Source organism: Physella acuta, unplaced genomic scaffold (assembly GCF_028476545.2).
Source record: "Physella acuta isolate Inbredline_101_S28 unplaced genomic scaffold, ASM2847654v3 ptg000820l, whole genome shotgun sequence".
Taxonomy (NCBI): Eukaryota; Metazoa; Mollusca; class Gastropoda; family Physidae; genus Physella; species Physella acuta.
Window position 1 is genome coordinate 489,951 of NW_026732338.1, and position 21,335 is coordinate 511,285.

Sequence of the window (21,335 nt, forward strand, 5' to 3'; positions counted from 1 at the left end):
ATTAGTTAAAATTTGGCAAGCAATCTAAGTTCTAAATTATAAGCAAAAAGGCACATCAACTATATCACATTACATATCAATAAGATTACACATTTTTTACAGTGACAAACTAAAACAACCCAAGTGGTGAGACATTTGATTTTGGCTAGAGCTGACTATAGCTTAGGAAGAAAGGTTTCAAACATCCCCTCCCATGAAAAAATTGCACAGACTACAATTTAGTACAATGTAAACGAAGATAGCTTCAACAAGTGACCACTTCACATTTAAAACCAGGTCAAGGGAAGTTGGAGATCTGGCCTAGATTATGGAAAGCCTTTGTGCAGGAATTAGATTATCATCAGCTACTCTCTTTAAATCCTTTCTTTTCTAGAATAACTGATCGTAATTAATGGGCAGAATTTTTTAAATAACCAGCCTAATTATGCAGCTGTTCAAACACTGAAATTCCTATTAGAAGGATTGAAAACATTATTGAATTGATCGTTATGAAACAACACAATGCTTATTACAGTATATCACAAAATTATAATGCCCCACACACACACAAAAACAGTCACTGAAATTTTTAAAATCCTTTTTCAAAGATTTTATTTTTTAGCAATAATCTTTTTTACTAAACAAAGTTAAGCATAAGTGATAATGATAGTATAATTATTTTTTTTAAATTTATATAAAATAAATATACATTTTTAAATAGCTGGAATTTACAAAACTAAAAGGTAAATTTAAGTTAAGACATACATGTTTGCAGGATGGATTACCTACAAAAAGTCAATGTCCCTGAACTACCTATAGAAAGCCCAATGAGACATGAGCAATGGCTATTACTCTATACTAAAGAATGGATGATAACACAGATTGTGGATTAATAAAGCTAAATATAAAGTCCGTAAAAATAATACTGCTTGTTTTAAATTTAAAAGTGTGCCCTTTTTATTTGTAGCCACATACATTAAAATTACTGTGTTGTTTTGAATTACACTTGTTTATACTAATGTTTTTCAGTGAAGTTTTTTTACATTTCTGACAGAGCTAAGTGAAAAATAGAACGTTTACAGCCAGAGAGCCTTTCTTTCTTTGTACAAAAAATAATACTGCCCTCATCGTACATTATGGAAATCTAACCATCAACAATCAAATGGAAAAAAAATTATGTACAGCTTTTTAACACGTTGGCTTAAAGAGTTCACAAGTCATCACACAATTTAAAACTGCCCATTAATGATGGTTAAAAATTATGTGCAGTACAGGCTGAAACACATGTGTATGGCAATAATAAATTAAAATCATTAATGGCAAACTGTGTTGCATAGCTCCATACCAGTTGCACAAAGTATGTTAAACCTGAAAATGAGAAGGATAACTTCTGACTCTGAAGATTAGAAAGTCCCAACTCATGAGAGTTAAAAATTAAACTGTTGACTTTCCAGTAATTGCTGGACATCTGTTTCTACAATATCATCAGGCATGTAATCAGTCAGCTGCTGGAGGTTTATGGCATACATTTGGGCTCCACTGTAAATAAATAATAAGAACAGTATGATTTCTTAAATCATTTTTTTACTAGCATAAATACTTTCAAAAACAGAGATTAAATATTTAAAATATCTTGAGGAGTGTAGTTTAACCATATACGCCTCAGAATTTCGTAAGTGATACAGTCTAATGAGTCTGTTCTTGAACTATGCATGGTTCATTTATTTACTTGTAAGAACGCACGTCTTGCTGGTAATAGAATTTTGAAGATACAGAAGGAAGCGGAAAATAAACATTTTATGCAAGTTTTCTTCTTGCTCTATCACTAGTGGTTCATTTTCAATTAATTTTATAGTTAAGTAATTTTTTTTTTTTCGAAATTACAGGCAATGTAACACAGTGAAATTGAAAAAATTAAGTAGTTCCAGTGACTACGTTAAATTTTGTTTAGGATTTGAAAAAAATTTGGATTGAAATAACCTTTTAACTTAATAATATTAATATTGTGTTTTGTTTACATATTTTTGGGATTAATTTTATTTTATTAGTTAAAAATCATTAAGCTATTTAACCGCATACATAATTAACTTTTTGTCCATTTTCCAATACAATGCTTTGTTTTTCTTTATTTAACTTATATGGATATTTTAAAAAATAAATTTTTTAAAGGGGCTGTGGTTGAAAATTGCATCATCTTTACGCTTGGCCCCACAGGAATCTTTATATGCGCAGACTACTTTAAAGGGTAAAACACTAGATAAATAAATTTTATAGGTTAGGAAAACTGGTTTTAGTATGTTTTTTTTTTACATATTCTACTATTACTACTATTTGTAACTAAACAAATTTCGCCTTTTGTTTGATGATGTAACAAGCTAAGCTTAAACAAAGAAATACAAAAATATATCTCACCATAATTGAGTTAAGAATGAATATTCTAGTTACGTTTTGGAAGTGATACAACTGAAGAAAATTGAGTGCATCCTAAAAAGTTACATTATGAAATACAAACATGTTTAGAGAATAATATGGAAAACATACTCATCTAATTCATCCGAACTGAGCACTGAGTTTGCATTTGATTCATATTCAGCCTCAGGTGAGAAAGGTTGTCTCATGTCAGGATCACCAGAGTTATATTGACTACAGAAGAAATACTTGGTATAAGGAAAATATGCTTTCCAGAAAGTTTAATTTAGTTGAATGCCACTGACAATATAATTAATTTTCATCTGATGAATTACTGTGGGGTGGGTTATTGCTCATTAACAATTTTGTGAATAAAACAAAATTACACTTACTCAGGAATCGTTGTTTTAAGATGAGGCCTGATATAGCCATCATTATTAACATTCTCTGTGAAAATAGGGTAAATTGTATCAGATATGAAATTTCCCAATGAAGATAGAGCTACACTAGTTTGGTGAGTTATAGCCATCCAATCAGGCTGCTTACTGACTGGACAAGATAGGGCTAAACATGAAGTTAGGTTAGTTTGTAGTCCCACTGTCATAACCACTGGCTTGGGCACCTTGACTGAGCTCATTTTTAACACGTTTTTCTTAACTCAGCTTCGCGTTTGTGGATTTGTTTGTTTGTTGTTAAAATTGACATCGAAAATTAGCCCACTTCTGATTGCTCTACAGATCTGAAATTTGGCATACAGGCTACTTTCGCCTAACAATTTCAGATGCAATCATAAAAACTAGCAATTAGAGACCGTAATTAACTTAATTTAATTACGCCCCAAGGACCATAAAATTGAGGACATGATTTCTAAAGATACCGACAAGACTGGAGGCTTATAGACACAGTTACTTCGGCCCCAATCGATGTGAGCGCGCTGGCCGTGATCGTATAGTGGTTAGTACTTCGCGTTGTGGCCGCGACAACCCAGGTTCGAATCCTGGTCGCTCAAGATTTTTTTAGTCCGTGTATTTATAAACACTTAGTCAAGTCATACTTAATCAAGTCATTAGATAAAGTAGAAAATAAACTATATAAACAACTTTTTTAAAAACCACGTTTTTCATGTGTAGCAACGGACTAAAAAGGAGAAAATAAAATACTTAAAAAAAACTTTTTAAAAAACCACGTTTTTCTTGTGGACTAAAAAGTAGAAAATAAATTTTTCTTTTGTGCTTCCTCGAGCTGTGCAGGTTCTTGTGATGACTGACAAAAAACGTGGGTCGGGCAGATGGGTCGGGAAATTTGATGGTGAACGTACCCACGTTTTTTGTCAGTCATCACAAGAACCTGCACAGCTCGAGGAAGCACAAAAGAAAAATTTATTTTCTACTTTTTAGTCCACAAGAAAAACGTGGTTTTTTAAAAAGTTTTTTTTAAGTATTTTATTCCATATGCCTATTTTTATCTTATAGTTTATCTTAAGAACTGCAAATACAAAAGCCAACTGACCTGCAGTGGTTGTGTAATACTTAGAGAAGACAGAGTCCTTGGGTTTATTTGGAAAAAGGGTGACGAGACTATTTAAATCTTTAACCCGATCAGCAAGACCCCGAATATTAAAGTCTTTTGTAGTAAATGGGGCCAGATTCCAGACCTCTGACCTCTCCCCTGCAACACAATCAGGCAACATTATCAAAAGACAATCAGGCAACATTATCAAAAGACAATCAGGCAACATTATCAAAAGACAATCAGGCAACATTATCAATATAATTACCTTTGAAATGCATTTTCACTAATGTAATCAAAACAGTTAAAATGAATATTTTTCTTCAATTTTTTCAAAGATTTTTATCAGGATTAAATATAAATCTTTTTTTTATTTAAAAAGTTGCTAGAAACTCAACAAAAATGTTTCAAGTTTTTTTTTTCTAATTTTGTATTGCCCAATATGAAAGGTGTGCATTAGACAACACTCACCTGTCCAAGCTATGGTTATACCACCAATTTCAGAATCACTGAAGCGTAAAAGGAATGTACCACTTTGTTTGTTGCTAAGCCAGTCTTGGGCCTGGTTCTTGCTGACAAACCCAATGATTGCCCTGCAACCAATTTCAGATCATTGTTTTTTTTACACTTAAGTTGAAGCGTTGGTATTTTTTTCACCATTTTATTTCATGAAATAAAAACTTACTCATCTGTCCACAAATCCTTTAAGTGTTCTTTTGTCAGTTTTTGAATAGCATAAAACCATTCCCAAAATGTAAATGATCTACCAGGTAATGTATCCTAAAAAATCAATTCATTAAATCATTAAGAAATACATGCTCAATAGGACAAAAGGAGAAAAAAAAACATAAAACAAAATATCAAGTGCTAAAATTGCCATTACCTTATTAAACTGAGCCCAAGTTACAAAAGAGGAATTAGGATCTTTATTATCTGCAAGTAAAGGCATTTTTTTTAAATAAAAATTTAGATTTCTTAAAATACTAATAAAAAATTTTTAAATGTTTTCTGATTGATTTATTATTACATAGTTATTCCTACAACAATACTCACTAAACAGTTTAGAGGCTATGTAAGAAAGATTTGTTTCACTCAGACCCTTGCCAGTGTGGGACATAAACTTCATGTTTAGCTGATCTGCAAGTAATCGCCATTCAACTTGATCTGGTACAGTAAATGGCACCCGACCCTGAGAGAAAATATTGTTAACAATTCAACAAACTGAACACTAAATTTGTATCTCCATAAGACATTTTGTAAAAATTTAAATATATGGTAATTTAAAGATGAGATGTTTAATTTATTATAATTAGCAGGGGTTTAGAGTTTTTAATATTACAGTGGTATTTTGATATACAAGTACCTTGAATAATAAGATTTTTTAGATACAAGCTATCTAGTAAAAGTTGGGATACATGTAACTTTGGACACGTTTATGATTAAAAAGCTTGAAGGTGAAAATGATGAAAGTTGTGAAAAAAACTATTGAAGAGAAGAGCAGAGACTAAAATTAGGCAAAAGTAACAAAATATTGCACAGTGGCATTTAAAGTTAAATGAAGTTTAGTTATCTTCATCTAAGTTTTAAAATCAAGTATAGGATTAACAGTGCAATGAGTATAATGAATTAACATTATTGAAAGAGTTAAGCAATGAAACAAGTAGGTGAACAAATTAAGTTCCTTCTCCCATATCCTCCATCTTGACCAGCATCTTAAGTCAGCTGGTCTCCAAGGTAGATATACATTATTTAACTAGTTTATTTCTTAACTATGTCTTTTTGCATTTTTATACTAAACCTATACTATTTTTTAAATTCACAAACGTAACATAAACAACTGGGGTGGGATTTTGGTGTATGTAACAGACTAATGGTATTTAGAGAAACTTGCCCTGAGGTAAAAGCAACTTGACATATACAAGCTTAAGGAACAAATTAAATTCCTATCTCAAGGTACCACTGTATTTGTAATAGAAAGTTAATTAAATATTATTAAATGATACACTATGGTAGCAGTTAGTCGTGTTATAATATTTGTTTGAGTATCACTCACAGGTTCAGCAAATGCATTATCCCATAACACGGTGGCTGTAGCATTACACTCCTGGTTGCCATGGACTGTTACAACAACAGGTAGAGACAAGGTCTGAAAGGTTTTCAAGTATCAAATTTAATTTTATGAGTCTATAGTGTTTATTGAATGACAGATATCAAGCATAATTTTTATACTGTGAACACTGACCCAAACTTGAAAGACTAATTCATTTCCACCAACACTGAACTCTGACTGGAATAGGATGCAGAATTTCTCCTCTGTCACTGCCTGTATGAACATTTTAGACTTTAAGGTTAGAGAGTACCAGAAAAATGTGTTTTCTCAACATTATATTTATATACTAAGACTATGACTATAAAAAGCTAAGTAGTTATTGTAAACTTCAAAGCATGACCAAAAATATTAAATGGATGAAACAAGTCAAATAGAAAAATAGAAAAAAAAATAGATCTATAACCCACCTCAGATCCTTTTTTATCAGCTCTTTTTATTTTTTTCAATTGCTAAAACAAGATAGACATGCATCAATAAGTAAATTTTTTTAAACCAATCAATTAAGAATAAAAGCATTGCTTAAAAAAACTGTTTCTAGCCAAGTGTTGTTTAAGTGCTTAAAAAATTTAGAGATACCATATTTCTAAAGCTGATGCTGAGCTGGCCATTGCTAGGTTGATACTCCATGATGCCAGTGTTGTTCAAGATGTCACCACTTGTATCACTTTTTGCTTTCACATCATTGCGTAACAAGTCTTTGGCTTGACTTTCACTGTAGGCGTTAAAAAGCAGTGATTATATAAAAGATGCTTCAACAACAGCAGTAGCACAAAAAATTATAATTGCAGGGTTTATAGGTCCTATTAGGGTAAAATACACTTTTACAAATACTTTTTTCAGTATTTAGTCAAGAGTTAAATCTACCTGAGGATTGTAGCTTTAACTTGCAGAGGATTCATGTGAACATTGTGAACTATATCTACCTGATAATTGTAGCTTTAACTTGCGGAGGATTCATGTGAACATTGTGAACTATATCTACCTGATAATTGTGGCTTTAACTTGCGGAGGATTCATGTGAACATTGTGAACTATATCTACCTGATAATTGTGGCTTTAACTTGCGGAGGATTCATGTGAACATTGTGAACTATATCTACCTGATAATTGTGGCTTTAACTTGCGGAGGATTCATGTGAACATTGTGAACTATATCTACCTGATAATTGTGGCTTTAACTTGCGGAGGATTCATGTGAACATTGTGAACTATATCTACCTGATAATTGTGGCTTTAACTTGCGGAGGATTCATGTGAACATTGTGAACTATATCTACCTGATAATTGTGGCTTTAACTTGCGGAGGATTCATGTGAACATTGTGAACTATATCTACCTGATAATTGTGGCTTTAACTTGCGGAGGATTCATGTGAACATTGTGAACTATATCTACCTGATAATTGTGGCTTTAACTTGCGGAGGATTCATGTGAACATTGAGCTTCCCTCCAACCAATAAACGCACCACAGCACCAAATCTAGCATCTTTCTTCAACACCTGGGGTGGCTGGTGCTCAACAATAAATGTACTGCAAAAAAAATTGGAAACTAAAAGTTTATTTCCATTTTACCAAGATTTATATCTTAGAACACTAACATTTTCTGAAGTTAGAATTATTGACAGTGCAATATTTTCATTTGTATAATTAACTCTTTGTCTCCTGAACTGTTGCCTTGTTGATTTTTTTTTTGCTTGTTTTTTTGTCTACTACCATGTCATCTATAAACTATGATCTTTTATAATGAAGTAGAATGCTTGCTCAATCTTCAATAAACAAATTGTTTTAATAACAATGACATAAATATAGGTGAATTTAGTTTATTGAAAACATTTTTTTTTAAATCACTTAAAGTCTTACAAACTAATGTTCATTTAGCAAAATCTAAGATTATGTTGGGGGACGGCATGGCCTAGCGGTGCAGCGCTAAACTGCTTACCAGAGAGTCTCAGGTCTCATAGTGCCAACCATACTATCCCTTCATACGCCCAGGTCACAGAAACAGGTGAACTCGAACTTTATTTTGCCCCATGGTTCAAAAATGGAACTTTATTTTTTAAGAATATATTGTACATTTCAAAAGTACATCCACATTGGTTGATTATAAAAACATACTGTGCTTAAAAGAACTTCATCAATTTTTCCAAGCCATCCTACACTAACCTTTCCTGATCATAATACTCATCTACAATGAAACTTAAGGGTATTTGATACACTAATTAATGAAGTGAATGTTGAAAGAAACTCTTACCTAGTCACCAGAGAAGACAGTAACCCAGTTATTGTGTCATTTAGACGAGGCAGTATATCCTCTTCTCCGTCTGGAAACTTAATGGGCAACTGTTGCTGTAGTTGTGTGGATTTCTTTATTTGTTGTCTGTTTTGCCAAATCAGATCCGCAAGAGATTCACACCTATGATTTAATTAAGTTTAAATTATATGTGGTTAACGTATTTAGAAAACCTATTTTACCAAGTACCTTCTAAGATTAAAAAAATTAGCAGGTCAAGGAAATTGTACACAAATATTTCAGAAACTGACAAATAGAAGATACATCTATTTTGATTCTCCTCCCCCCCCCCCCCCCCGCCCCTCCCCCAGTTTAGTCGTTCCCTTAATTTAACTTAATTAAAATTAAAATGATTTTAATGCATAATGTACATTGATTTCTGTTCAACTAGCATAAGTATTTTTTGTAAATTAAAGAATTACCATTGTTGCAAAGTCTCTATGCTAGAATTGTCCATCAAAAGACCATTGCCTGCTAGCTGCTGGCGCCTTTTCCATGAAATTAATTCATTATCAAGAATTTCTTTCTGAAGTTCTTGAAGACTGTGTATTGTTTGCTCATATTTTCTGGACAATTCCTAAATTAAACATGTTGAGTTGCTTTTTTATATCAGTTTGCTTTTTGTATCAGTCAGTAAACAAGATCAAACAATAACTTTTAAATAGAAAACATTATCCCATAATGGAATAATGGTCACAATAATCTTTAAACATTTAACACTTTGTATGAAACTAAACAAATTAAAGGAGACTCCTTGCAGAATGTTATCAATCTGTGGAAAGTTACTAAAATGTATAAAAGTGAAGCTGTTACCATTCTAAGATGCAGAAGTTCTTGTGCTAATCCACTAAGCTGATTGTCAATTTGATCCTTCTGAGTCCTCAACTGTATTTCCTTAGCTATTTTTTCTTTTGTGTTAGGTAGTTGGGCTATTTGCTGAAGTTGACCTAAAGTTTAGAATGTAAGTTTATCAATGGGGCTATTTGCTGAAGTTGACCTAAAGTTTAGAATATAAGTTTATCAATGGGGCTATTTGCTGAAGTTGACCTAAAGTTTAGAATATAAGTTTATCAATACAAGTTGTGGTATCCCTGTATGCTGGTGTAGGGTGCATTAACAGAAAATTCATTCATCAAAATCTGTTTTTCCAAAAGCTTACTAAATTTAATGCATTCTCAAACCAAAACAATGTTAATAAATAAGAATGTACATCATGCATTGTTGTTTTTTTAAACACAACAGCATCTGAAGTGCTGGCATGTTATAATATGTCCTCTACATAGAACAACATCTTTTCTGACAAAGTTACAAAGCTTATGTAATAAAAGGCATATGTACAACTTTTTTAAATGAACAAAATTCACTGTATCTAATTACTAACTTAGTTCAGAATCTCTTTCATTGATGTCATTATCTGATTTATTAATTGAAATTAAAAACTTTGAAAAATGCTGATAGAACCTTTTACTCAAAAATTCTAATTTGGATAAAATGATAATCAAATCAGCTCCCACATTCTAGTACTATATTAAGTAAAGTGATGGGTAATAATTCTGTTGGTTGCATTCAATCACAATAGTAGTAATAAATTATGCAAGACTTATTTTTACATTTTTTGTTAATGCTTGGTTATGGAGATCAAGATGTATAAACTGCTTGAAATTTAAATTTAACTGTTACAAAATTTAATAGAATCGATGTGACCGATGAGAAAATGCTAAGAGAAATGGGAATGTTCGGCGGTTCTACAAAAATGTACTGCGCTGACTAGATAACTGAGGTCAAAATAAGAGGGTTAGACTGTAGTAAAATAAAGTATTGAAAGTCTACCTGTTACTTTTTGACAGTCACTGAAGCGAATAATAAATGATTCTTGCTTGTGTTGTAAATTTTTTGAATCAGCTTCTGTGATCTACAAGAAGGAGATCAACTTTCTATGTCACTTAGTTACAAAACAAACCACATCAGGCAAGAAATAAAATGAATGTACCTAGATTTTTTATTTTTGTCTTTTAGCTATCAAAAATAAAATTTATGCCCTACATGACTTCTGTAGGTAGTTTTTAAAAAAGATAGATGCTATTGTAAAAGACAGTTCTAAATGTACCTTTGTTCTTTGAGTCAGGCTCTGTATCTCTGTCATTATTTTTTCACTAATATTCTGTTGATCGTCCATGAATTCTTCCATTTTCTGTGGCTGCTTAGATGATTGCTGAAAATAATGATTCCCTTAATTTTATTGGCTTGCTAAAGTAAGTCTTACAAAATTAAATGCATGCATATAAATTTAAATATTGTTTCAGTTATTTTAAATTTTAAAATTACTAGCATAATTTTACTGCATCACTGTTTTTAATTACTAAATGTAAGTTTTTATTTTATTGTCTGTTTCAAATTTTAAATTACCCAAACACAAATTAACATGAGTCTAATATCCTTCATATTTAAAATTGAACCGTCATTCAAATCGAGCATAGTTTTAAGAATTATTAAATAATCTAACAACAATCAACAACGGAGTGACCCAAACAAATTCACCAATAGTTTTGAAGTTTCTAGAGTTTATATTGCCCTGTTTAATTTCAAAAAATGACTAACATCTTGCACAATTTAAAACTTTTGAATTAGTTAAAAATTCTTACCTCTGCTTGTTCAATAACTCTCTGCTCCATTGATAAGCAATTTTTAATTATCTGAACCAGTTCCAGTGGGTTTCTTTTCAATGCAACCTTCAGAGATATTAAATGTAGACATTTTTGTAAACTGACATTAGCTTTTTGAATAAAACATGAAAAGACAACTTAAAATGTATGTCGGAACAAGTTGTCTAAAAACTTGTAATATAGAAAGTAAAATTCACTCCTAGAAATATTGTAATATGTAATACAACACTTTGTATTTCCACCATTGGTGGCTGTTTTGTAAAATAATGCATATATTAAATAAAAATAAATAATAATTTTCTTAGTAATTAATACAAATTTAGTGCGTTAACATAGGTAAGTGTAATCTTTGTACAACTATTAGCCAGTTTTGAGAGACAGATAGAATGTAACTATTAAAAAAACATCGCATCAGTATAATTAGCCTCCTAATTTGAAGAGGTTGGCTCTGCTGGATATCAAATCTGTTATCATGTGCCATGACTTCATGTAGTTTTACACACTAATTTAAAAAAAGGCTAAATTGTTGTATGTTGTGTAATTCTACTAAATACTTGTAATGCACAAGTGTAACTATTACTTACGTCGATTCTCTGAACAGACTCTTCAAGTTTTATTCTTATTATAAAAAATTCTTGGCTGGTCAATTCTTCAGCCTTTTGTCTAAGCAGATCCAACATTTCCATCAAAATTTTCTCAGCAATAGGAACAAAACTAGGATTATTTTCATCTATCTGATCCCTATGGAAGTCAACAAAGCAATTTAAAAATACAATTAATACTGTATTTATTTACTTTCATAAATTTAAAAAACTTCAAAGCTGACTTTTTATTCACCAAATTATCTTTCAGCGTTTAATTAAATTAAATGTTGGCATGTTTTAACCGTACAACATAAATATTTTTTGTTTATTTATAATAAATTTCAAGTTTCAAAAAAAGATGATCTTACCACTGCTGTTCTTCTATCCACTGACAGAGAAAATATCTCACCTCCATTGGAAAACATGGAGGATAGTAAGTTTGCATCTGTCGAAATATGGCAGGGCTTTGCTGGACCTTGGCCCACTGAGACATATTGGGATATCTTGGCAGGTATCTCTAAATTTTAAAAAATTGTGATTTAATTTAGCTTACCTGATAAATAATGGCTAACTACAATTTTCATGAACCATTAGCCATATCTAATGTTAGCTTAATTTTTATTTTTAACATCTAATTGATAATGATGAAAAAAATAATATTGTATTCAAGCCAAAGTGTTAATCCTAACAGCCATGACAGTGATGGTTTAAGCAACATCTTAATATAACAGTGCATATTTGCTGGCACAGCTCAAAGATAAGAACAAAGCTTTTATTGTTGTAGCTAAAATTATATCAAAATAACCAAAGAATTATTTTAGGTTTTTGATAAAAAGTGACATTTTTCAGCACTTTTCATTTTATCTGGTTTTATAAATACTTCTGTTTTGGGCTAATACTTTGAATCATAAAACATCAATACAGAAAATTGCCACATTTTAATTTACAAAATCAGGAATAATAGTATTTTGAAAACAGTACAATGAGCAAATGATTTTTAACATCTACGATTTAATGATGGTAATACATATTTAAATGACTACATCAGTGAACAATGTTCTCTTAACAAGCAATATACAAAATAACGGATACATACAAATGCTAAATATAATTTACTGTTTAATGACACATACCTTATTTACAATTGTTGGGACCTTTGATAATTATTAAAAATAAATGACTGCTTTTGTCTTTAACTTATCACTGTTATCACATATCTCTCTAGCTTTCTATTAGTGATCAAGCATTATAATCATATATGGCATGGATATGTATTGAATGAATTTTAGACAACACATTTTTAGATATAAAGCACTTTTAGAAAAAATATTTAGTACAAATTAGATGTCTGAAATAAAGGTATCCATGGAAGACAAATCAACTTTAAAGTGATTACTATTTAAAAAATGATCTAAAAATTTTACATTCAATCTTTAAGTCATCTATTTATACAAGTTATATGTCTTCATTTGGATTTTATTTATTTGTAAAGATTTGTAAACAGAAAAATGCACTGGACTTTAGTGAATACACTAAATAATATTTTTTTTAATTGTTAAAAGAAAATTTATTAATATGAAATGACCAACTTACTTGTTCAATCTTTTCGACATTGTTAGGCATGTCCCCATTAACAATAGGGACTGACATATTTTAAATTACAAATTCAAAAAGTCTTAATCTTCAAATTGATGATCAACTACTTATAAGCTAGACAACATAACTTGGTTGTTTTTCTTAATAAGAAAAGTATCCTTTATTTTGTGACTATATTAACACTAGTAATGCCATCTATTACAATCCATCATTGTGTACTCACAATGGTCTACTATAAGAATAAAACTGTTAAAAATAGTGTAGTTCCTGAAAATATATGAGATTGGTTTAGGTTTTCCCACACAAATTTTAAAACTTTATCTACCACTATAAAGGACAGTATTAATACAGTGACACACATTTACTTTCAATATCCTTGAGCCACTCCTCAGTTCTAAGAACTTGTTTGGCCTTAGCCTGCTTTATGATTCCTAGAAATGAATGGCCTTCCTATATGGTAAAATGGTTCCTGTACAGTAGAAGCCTTAACTTCAAACTGGTTTGTAGGATCATTATGACAGGTAATAAAGAAACTAAACAATACTACTTGGATTTATAAGGTGAGTAAATACCATAGCACCTATTTTAACTTGAAACCAACACATATTTGCTCTTTTATTTCAATATATCAACTTAACTACTGTAGTTTTATGTTTGAAGATAGCTCTACTAAACAACTAAAAATATAGATCTAGATTCTACTAGATAGATCAAGTATACATGGGTAACCACATGTTAAAACAGTGCACATTTAATTTTTTATTTACATTAAAACACTTATTTTTTCCTATTAACATCATACATTTATTACCTAAAATAAACTCATGAAACACAATTTTCAATACAGGCATATCTATTGGATAAAAACTAAATGGCCTACACCTAGAGAGAGATTAACAATTAAAAGAAACCACATAGCAACCACTTTTAACCTCCTCTAGCTTAGCAAAATATCTCATGGTTTTACATTTTTTTTAAATAACCTTAGTAAAGTTATGATGTATTACTGTGTCACCACACATACATTATATTCTGTAACAGTCTTTATTTGTCTTAACTTAAAGAAACTAAATGGCTGTTCACAACCAGGTTATGAAAATCTGGACATTCATTTTATTACTGATAAATACATTGAAAAATCAATATCCTAATTTTGAGCTAGACGTTTTAGATTATGTTAGATATATTTAATGGGAACCCTTATGTAAACATTAGAGAGAGGTTAGAGTATATCTACCCAAAGGATTTGATACATGTTATTTATAAACAGTCCACTTTTCACTTTCTCGTATTTGCAGTATTGAGGAAGTATAGTAATCATGCAAAAAAATCGCAATTGAGATTTTTACAAATCTAGACATTTTACACCTCCCTGAGTAGGAAAAAATTATAATAATGTTAGGGTTGTGTGTGCTATTGTCCAGCTAATGCCAAGTTGTGTGTGCTATTGTCCAGCTACTTACAAGGTGTGTGTGCTATTGTCCATCTAATGCCAAGTTGTGTGTGCTATTGTCCAGCTAATGCCAAGTTGTGTGTGCTATTGTCCAGCTACTTACAAGTTGGGTGTGCTATTGTCCAGCTACTTACAAGGTGTGTGTGCTATTGTCCATCTAATGCCAAGGTGTGTGTGCTATTGTCCAGCTACTTACAAGGTGTGTGTGCTATTGTCCAGCTAATGCCAGGTTGTGTGTGCTAATGTCCAGCTACTTACAAGGTGTGTGTGCTATTGTCCAGCTACTTACAAGGTGTGTGTGCTATTGTCCAGCTAAAGCCAGGTTGCGTGTGCTATTGTACTAGTCAACAGGTTTAAAATCAAATGTGCAATCCACAATTTTTTTAAACCCTAAAGAGACTGAATGGAATGAGTTTACAAGTTGTGTTGACACAGAAGCAAAACTAAAGAAATATTTTTTTGCAAACAGTTTAATCATCAGCAATAGTTGATCACAAAAATTAAAATAGTAACATATAATTTTTGGTCAAATTTGTTCACGGGTGATAATATACTCTAGGTGAACTAGTCAAAACATTGGGTATAAAAAATTTTATAGGTGTGCATGTGACTGGGGTACACAGAAATGAGAGAAAAAATATTTAAAGCTACATTTTATTATTTTACAGTTTCATACAGGCATCATAATATATAAAAGCTCCCATACACACTTCTCTCTCTCTCTCTCTCTATGTCCACAACATTTGTGAGGCTATGTGATCAGTATGTTCAGCCATATATGGAGAACTTAAAGATACAGAGTTTTGTTGAAAATAATATGTTGGATGTTTAAATGTATAAACTAAATTTTATTTAAGAAGGAAAATAAAAATAAAGGCATATTCAAATGTAGAAACTCATTTTTAATTATGCAACCGGAATAGTGATAATTGTTATGACAATAACACAAAAGAATATGATAATAACTACGGGAAGTACACAAAACTAATGGCGTCATCTTCCAATTTTAGAATACGAAGAAATGAACCATTTCATTCAAATTTTATTTAGATCTATAGATCTACTTATCAAGACTAAGGCTACGTTACAAAATGTATACAATTTTCTCAGCCAAAAAACAACATAAATACCATTGAACAGCCAGGTTTTAAAAGGAATCATTTAAGTCTCTTAATCAGTGTGTGCATTTAATATGGTGTTAGGTTGACTAATAATGTATTATAATTTGGTTTTCTAATAGGTAATGGTAGCCTATGTTATTTTAAATGTGTCGATTAGCTATTTAGTTATTTCTTTGCTTTGTCACTAATATCACTCAACTTGTAGTTAAGCACATTGCATTTTGACCAATAACTATTTTATAATATATTTATCTCAAACAAGTATAACATTAAAATATAGGTTCCTATAATTCATGTGTAACGGGTACCAACATCAAGTAGGTATATTAAAGCAAAATTTAACAGATATTTTAAAATGTGCATGGCATGTTCTGATAAAAGATAATATTAAATTAAATTCACTAAAAAGAGGAAAAATGTACATGAAATTGAAATTTGTATACCTGCAATTGTTTTATTTTATTAATTGCCTGAAATTCAATTTTTTATATGTTGTGTAAAAGAAAGATAGGTTAAGCATGCAAGTGGCTTAAAGAATCACCACACAATTATGATGGTGTGATGGCATAGATTTGCTACTAAAGTATGGTTGACTGTACACAATACTAGACTAAAAATAGATAATGACAGACAGATGATTTAAGCTTGTTTTAAAGCTAGATAATAATAACGGAAGACACTGTAAATGTAAAAGTAAAGTTCCCTTTTCAAACCTGACAGTCTATAGGGCAAGTGAAGTAGAGTTCACTTGTTTCTGTGACCTCAGCATATGAAAAGATAGTGTGGTCAGCACTATGCCCAGCCACTTAACTTTCCCTAACGTGAGTTAGTAACCCATCAGAGCTGGGTGGACTAAGGGACAGTCTGCTGACTTAAACCTGGATTCGAACTTGAGACTTATGGGTTAGCAGTCCAGCTCTCTACCGCTAGACCACTCGGTCCCTAACTGTAAATGGGTTAGACGGTATTTGCTATTGTTTTGTTTGTTGTGATAGAATATATGCAGTGTGAGTGTGCTATTGTTTTGTTTTGTTGTGATACAGTGTGCTATTGTTTTGTTTGTTGTGATAGAATATGTGTAGTGTGAGTGTACTATTGTTTTGTTTGTTGTGATAGAATATATCTAGTGTGAGTGTGCTATTGTTTTGTTTGTTGTGATAGAATATGTTAGTGTGAGTATGATGCAGCAAGAGCAGAATGATGAAGTAGACAAGGTGGGGAGACGGTCCATAGGCAAGGATAAGATAGGAAGTATTGGAGATAGTTGATCCTTAGACAAGGATAGGAAGCATTAGTCTTAGTTTAGGACAGAATTCTAGAAGGGAAGAAAGATTAGTTTGTCTAATATATTCCCAATAAATCTTGTGTGTAGAATAGTCTTCAATGTGTTATTATGAATGCACAGAACTAAGTACTACACCACCATCATCAGTTGTAGCAATATAGGCCAGTTGCAGAGATTATTATTTTAATATATAGAACAAGTTTATGGTAGAAAAATAGTGAAGCAAAAATTCAAATGAATTTTTTATCCCTTGTTATTCATAATTTAATACTACCACATGATATGAGTCTACAAAAAAATATTATTTGATGTTTATATTATTTTTGGTAACTAAACAATTATAGAGTTAAAAACAATTTGATTTTTTCAATTTATCACTGAAAATTTAATTAAACATGGCATAACTAGGTCATGAGGTTTTAAAAGTATAGGCCCCTAATTTTTTTTATTTTATTGGCAAGGTTTTGAGTACAAATTGCTACAAAGTGTGGTTTTCAAAAGATCAATCATGGTGTTTCTTTCTGTACAGCCAATCAATGTTTATCTTACAAGAGAAGTGAAACAGGTTATAATTTAGGGTTAATTAAAAATAAATAGTCCTATGCCTAGATAAATGTAGCCTTAAACACAAAAAATTATTTTCAAGTCCTCTGCATTTGCAACTTTTAATTCATATCATTGATTCTTAAAATATTAACTATCTGAAATTATTTCAAGCTTAAGGTTTTTTAATTATTAATTTTTTCAATCGCTAATGTGTGTTTCGGTTGTGTTTATAATAAAATAAGCTCAACAGAGGTGAACGTTAAGGGGCGAATAAAATATGCTAAACTGGAGTTTTACCGATCTAGATTCTTATTCTACTATGATGGATACTCGTCAGTATGATGATAGTTAAATAAAATAAATAGTAGGCCTATTATTATTAAATCTAGACTTCTAACTAGAATAGATTGAGATTCTAGATCAAGAATCTAGATTAGATCTTGTACTCAGTACTGTCACTGTGCTGTGGTAGTGGTGTCAGTAAAAACTGACTGATAAACAGCTCACATACTACATAGTATAGTACATAGTCAGAGTACATAGTACATATAATTAGGATTTGGACAGGACCTGTCTAGCGGCTAGACTCTAGACTCTACTACGATCTAGATAGACTATATCTAGTACTAGCAGCACTTTAGGCGCTAGACTGCGACTAGACTCAGAGTCAGAGTGCTGAGTCTGAGTGAGTGAGTAGTCCGAGTTCTAGATCTACATTATACAACTTTTAGTCCGTCCTGAACCTTTTCTATTTTTCTAAAAGCTCCATTTATTTTTGTTAGACTCTATGCCTAGTTGCTTGCAAGCTGCACTTACCCTAGATTATCGTAATAATAGCTGGTAAAACACGTTTCCAAAAAAAATTAAGAACTGAAAGTTTGTTTCCGAGAAACTCTTCCTAGTCTATATTTATCGAAGTAACATGGTGTTTCATATTTTCTGTAATTTGATTGGGCGATAATTTGAGGAAATCCTATTTGTCGTCCAGTGTATTTTGGTACAAAAAAACAGAGCTAAGAGTAAGAGTTTCAGTTTCGCAAACAACAATATTTAAAAGATTCGTTCTCTTTTTTTAAATAAGTATTAATCACTATTTTTTATATTTTGTATAGAGTACATCAGTCTATGCCGTCGCCATTTTCATCTAAGAGTCTAAGAAGGATTGCTGTGAGGTCAGAGCCGGCGTTAGGGGGTGGCGAACGGGGCGGTCGCCATAGGCCCCGCGCTTGAAGGGGCCCCGCGCTTCAGCACTGTCACTGTTATCTGAATTAGTTTGTAAACTTAAAAAAAAATTGTTGCTGAATTCAATTGGGAAAAACTAAATGGTCGAATGCCGACGTTGTTGATTGTTATAACTAAGGCCACGGTTGATGTTGGTGAGTCCCACCTGAACTGGGACAGGCCGTAATTCGATACAAAAATAGTGTCACACCTACCCTTTGTGTAGGGTACGGTCGCCTGGCATTTGACCTGAGCTGACTGGAGATGGCGGTCGAGAATTAGCCCACGACGTAAAGAGATACCCTATTGTATGCGGACCCATGAAGACGTCTTTTTAGTGAGCAGACGGGATGTCTGTAGTAGACAGTTAGTGACCTGATGAACTCTAGTCCTGACTTTCTTGTTGTAGATGTCGTATATGTACAATGTTTCTTCCAGACTTTTTTCTCGGGGGGGGGGGGGGGAGGAGGAGGGGCACTTGAATTTTTCGGGGGGGGGGGGGGTAGATTTTCTTCGGGGGGGGGGGGGCGGACACTGTTAAAAGTATATATTTTCTATATATATTATATAAATTATAAATTATATAAATTTCATTTCGTTTTCGTGGGGGGGGGGCCTTGCCCCCGAAGAGATGCCTGGAAGAAACTCTATATGTAGGCCTACTTGTCTTGGTATAACAAAATTAACATTCAGTTGCGTGCAGGGGGGTGGGAGGAGAGCGACGAGGGGGGGGGGCGGGGGGGGGGAGGCCCTTAGGATCTATATCAGGCGGCATTAAACAGAGTGATTTATTATTAGTTTTTAGAAGAAAGTTAAAACTGTTGTTATGTTGTGTCACCTTAAGGATTCACCCGTTCAATAATTAAGACAATGTTTTTGGTTTTAAAATATTCAATGAATTCTAAACAAATTTTGAAGTCTATACTGTTTTGATACATCAGGCCGAGTTCGCTGTATTGTAAACTTTATTTTCCTAATTATTTGGCAAGTGATTAGATTTTCTTAAGTGATTTGGTATGAATTACATAACTGTCAAAAGTGATTTAATATCTTAGCAAAGGAAAAAAAACTACGAACATTGGGTTAATACATGAGAGAGATAAACATCTGTTATTATAGTGGAAAGTTTGACATTAGCTTATAAACTCCAAAACATTTGTGTTATTATGTGTACATCACATTATATAGGCCTTTATATATATATATATATATATATATATATATATATATATATATGTATATATATATATATATATATGTATATATATATATATATATATATATGTATATATATATATATATATGTATATATATATATATATATATATATATATATATATATATATATATATGTATATAATGGAAAGGCCCCGCGCGGATGGTTGGCCCTAGGCCCCGCGTATTCCTAACGCCGGCTCTGTGTGAGGTAACATCATGCCCAGCCTGCTTGGTGGACTAGAATCCTCAAGAAATTCAAGTCATTCGGGCTAGCATGCACTTCATCACTATTCATCAGAACCACTCTGTTGTAACGTCACTTGTGGTTATATGCTGTTAATTCTCGATAATGAGAGTTTCTTTCGGATATTTTTCCGGTGGGGGGGGGCGCACTAAAATTTCTCCAAAGCCGAGAAATACATAACTATGTTGATCAGGGTGGTCGCCAATTAAGGCTTCGTGCTGCTACGATTTCACCCCCGCCCCCATTATTATTATCATATTACGCCACAATCAGCCCCCCCCTCCAGGGGCGGAACTACAGTGCCGCCAGACCCCGCAATGCGGGGGGGGGGGGGGGGGCACGCCATTTAGGGGCCCAGAGCCGACCATAAAAAAAAATTTTATAGTTAAAAAAAAAAGTAAATTTTCTTTCATTTTTGACTTGATGGTTGTTTTGTATAATAGATTGACGACAGAAGCCTGTGGTTGTATATAACACATTTAATGGGTCTAACTACATCACGATGGTAACACACCGAGAGGACGAGAGGACGGAAGGAAGTACACAAGGGACATCACTCAAGATAACAATATTATAAATATAACTAATACAGAAGAGTGAGTTCCCTTGACCTCACAATTATTTCAATCTATTACATCCCTTTACCCTTAGAACACAATAACACATCTCTCAATAGAACAATTGATAGTATCCTAAAATCACCAATTATATTGTAACATGAACACTATGGTAGATTACATCCTTACAAACAATGCACAATATGCTACAACATAATCAAAATACAAAACAATAATGTCAAAGTCCTTTTGACCTTTAGAATCATAGGTCTAACTTATTTGGGACTTTGATTGTCCTGCTTGACCTTCTCAGTGGCTTCTGATTTGGTGACTCAAGATTCTGACCATCTGGATTCTCTATCTCAGGAGGTCTAGGATTTAAATCATTAACTCCAGAATTTACATTTTCTGACTCCAGAAAACTTGGTTCACTCATATCAACAGAACTTGGTTGTGGAACAAACTGAGTTGGTGTGAACTGATCAGACTTGGTGGGATTGACAGATTCACACTTATTATCTGCACAAGTTATTTTTAACTGGTCTGCATG

General features: G+C 32.2%; 2 protein-coding genes across 4 annotated transcripts in view; one reads left to right on the forward strand and one right to left on the reverse strand.

Moving 5' to 3' along the window:
- Positions 1–686: 686 nt before the first annotated feature.
- LOC131951681 (signal transducer and activator of transcription 5B) lies at positions 687–18,507 on the reverse strand. 2 transcript variants are annotated; one of them, XM_059314040.1, is made up of 22 exons: positions 18,362–18,507; positions 11,913–12,061; positions 11,545–11,701; positions 10,940–11,026; positions 10,405–10,509; positions 10,128–10,209; positions 9,111–9,244; positions 8,720–8,874; positions 8,259–8,420; positions 7,403–7,537; positions 6,584–6,719; positions 6,415–6,456; positions 6,140–6,220; positions 5,951–6,043; positions 4,951–5,086; positions 4,781–4,830; positions 4,583–4,677; positions 4,369–4,490; positions 3,898–4,056; positions 2,781–2,835; positions 2,521–2,622; positions 687–1,518 (listed from the first exon to the last, which is right to left on the reverse strand). In XM_059314040.1, exons 2-22 carry the CDS (start codon positions 12,035–12,037, stop codon positions 1,407–1,409), a joined length of 2,325 nt encoding a protein of 774 aa, XP_059170023.1. In that variant the 5' UTR covers positions 12,038–12,061; positions 18,362–18,507; the 3' UTR covers positions 687–1,406. The 2 variants fall into 2 exon arrangements, with proteins under 2 accessions (XP_059170023.1, XP_059170022.1); XM_059314039.1 differs by lacking the exon at positions 18,362–18,507 and adding an exon at positions 13,138–13,578.
- LOC131951680 (condensin-2 complex subunit G2) overlaps positions 13,561–21,335 on the forward strand; it is a 34,864-nt gene continuing 27,089 nt past the window's right edge. The window contains exons 1-2 of one of the 2 annotated variants that reach the window (XM_059314037.1): positions 13,561–13,700; positions 18,658–18,717. The gene's annotated coding sequence lies outside the window, so the exon portion shown is untranslated. Of the gene's footprint in view, positions 13,701–18,657; positions 18,718–20,280; positions 20,362–21,335 lie in introns of those variants that run through there. The other variant, XM_059314038.1, reaches the window with a different exon arrangement.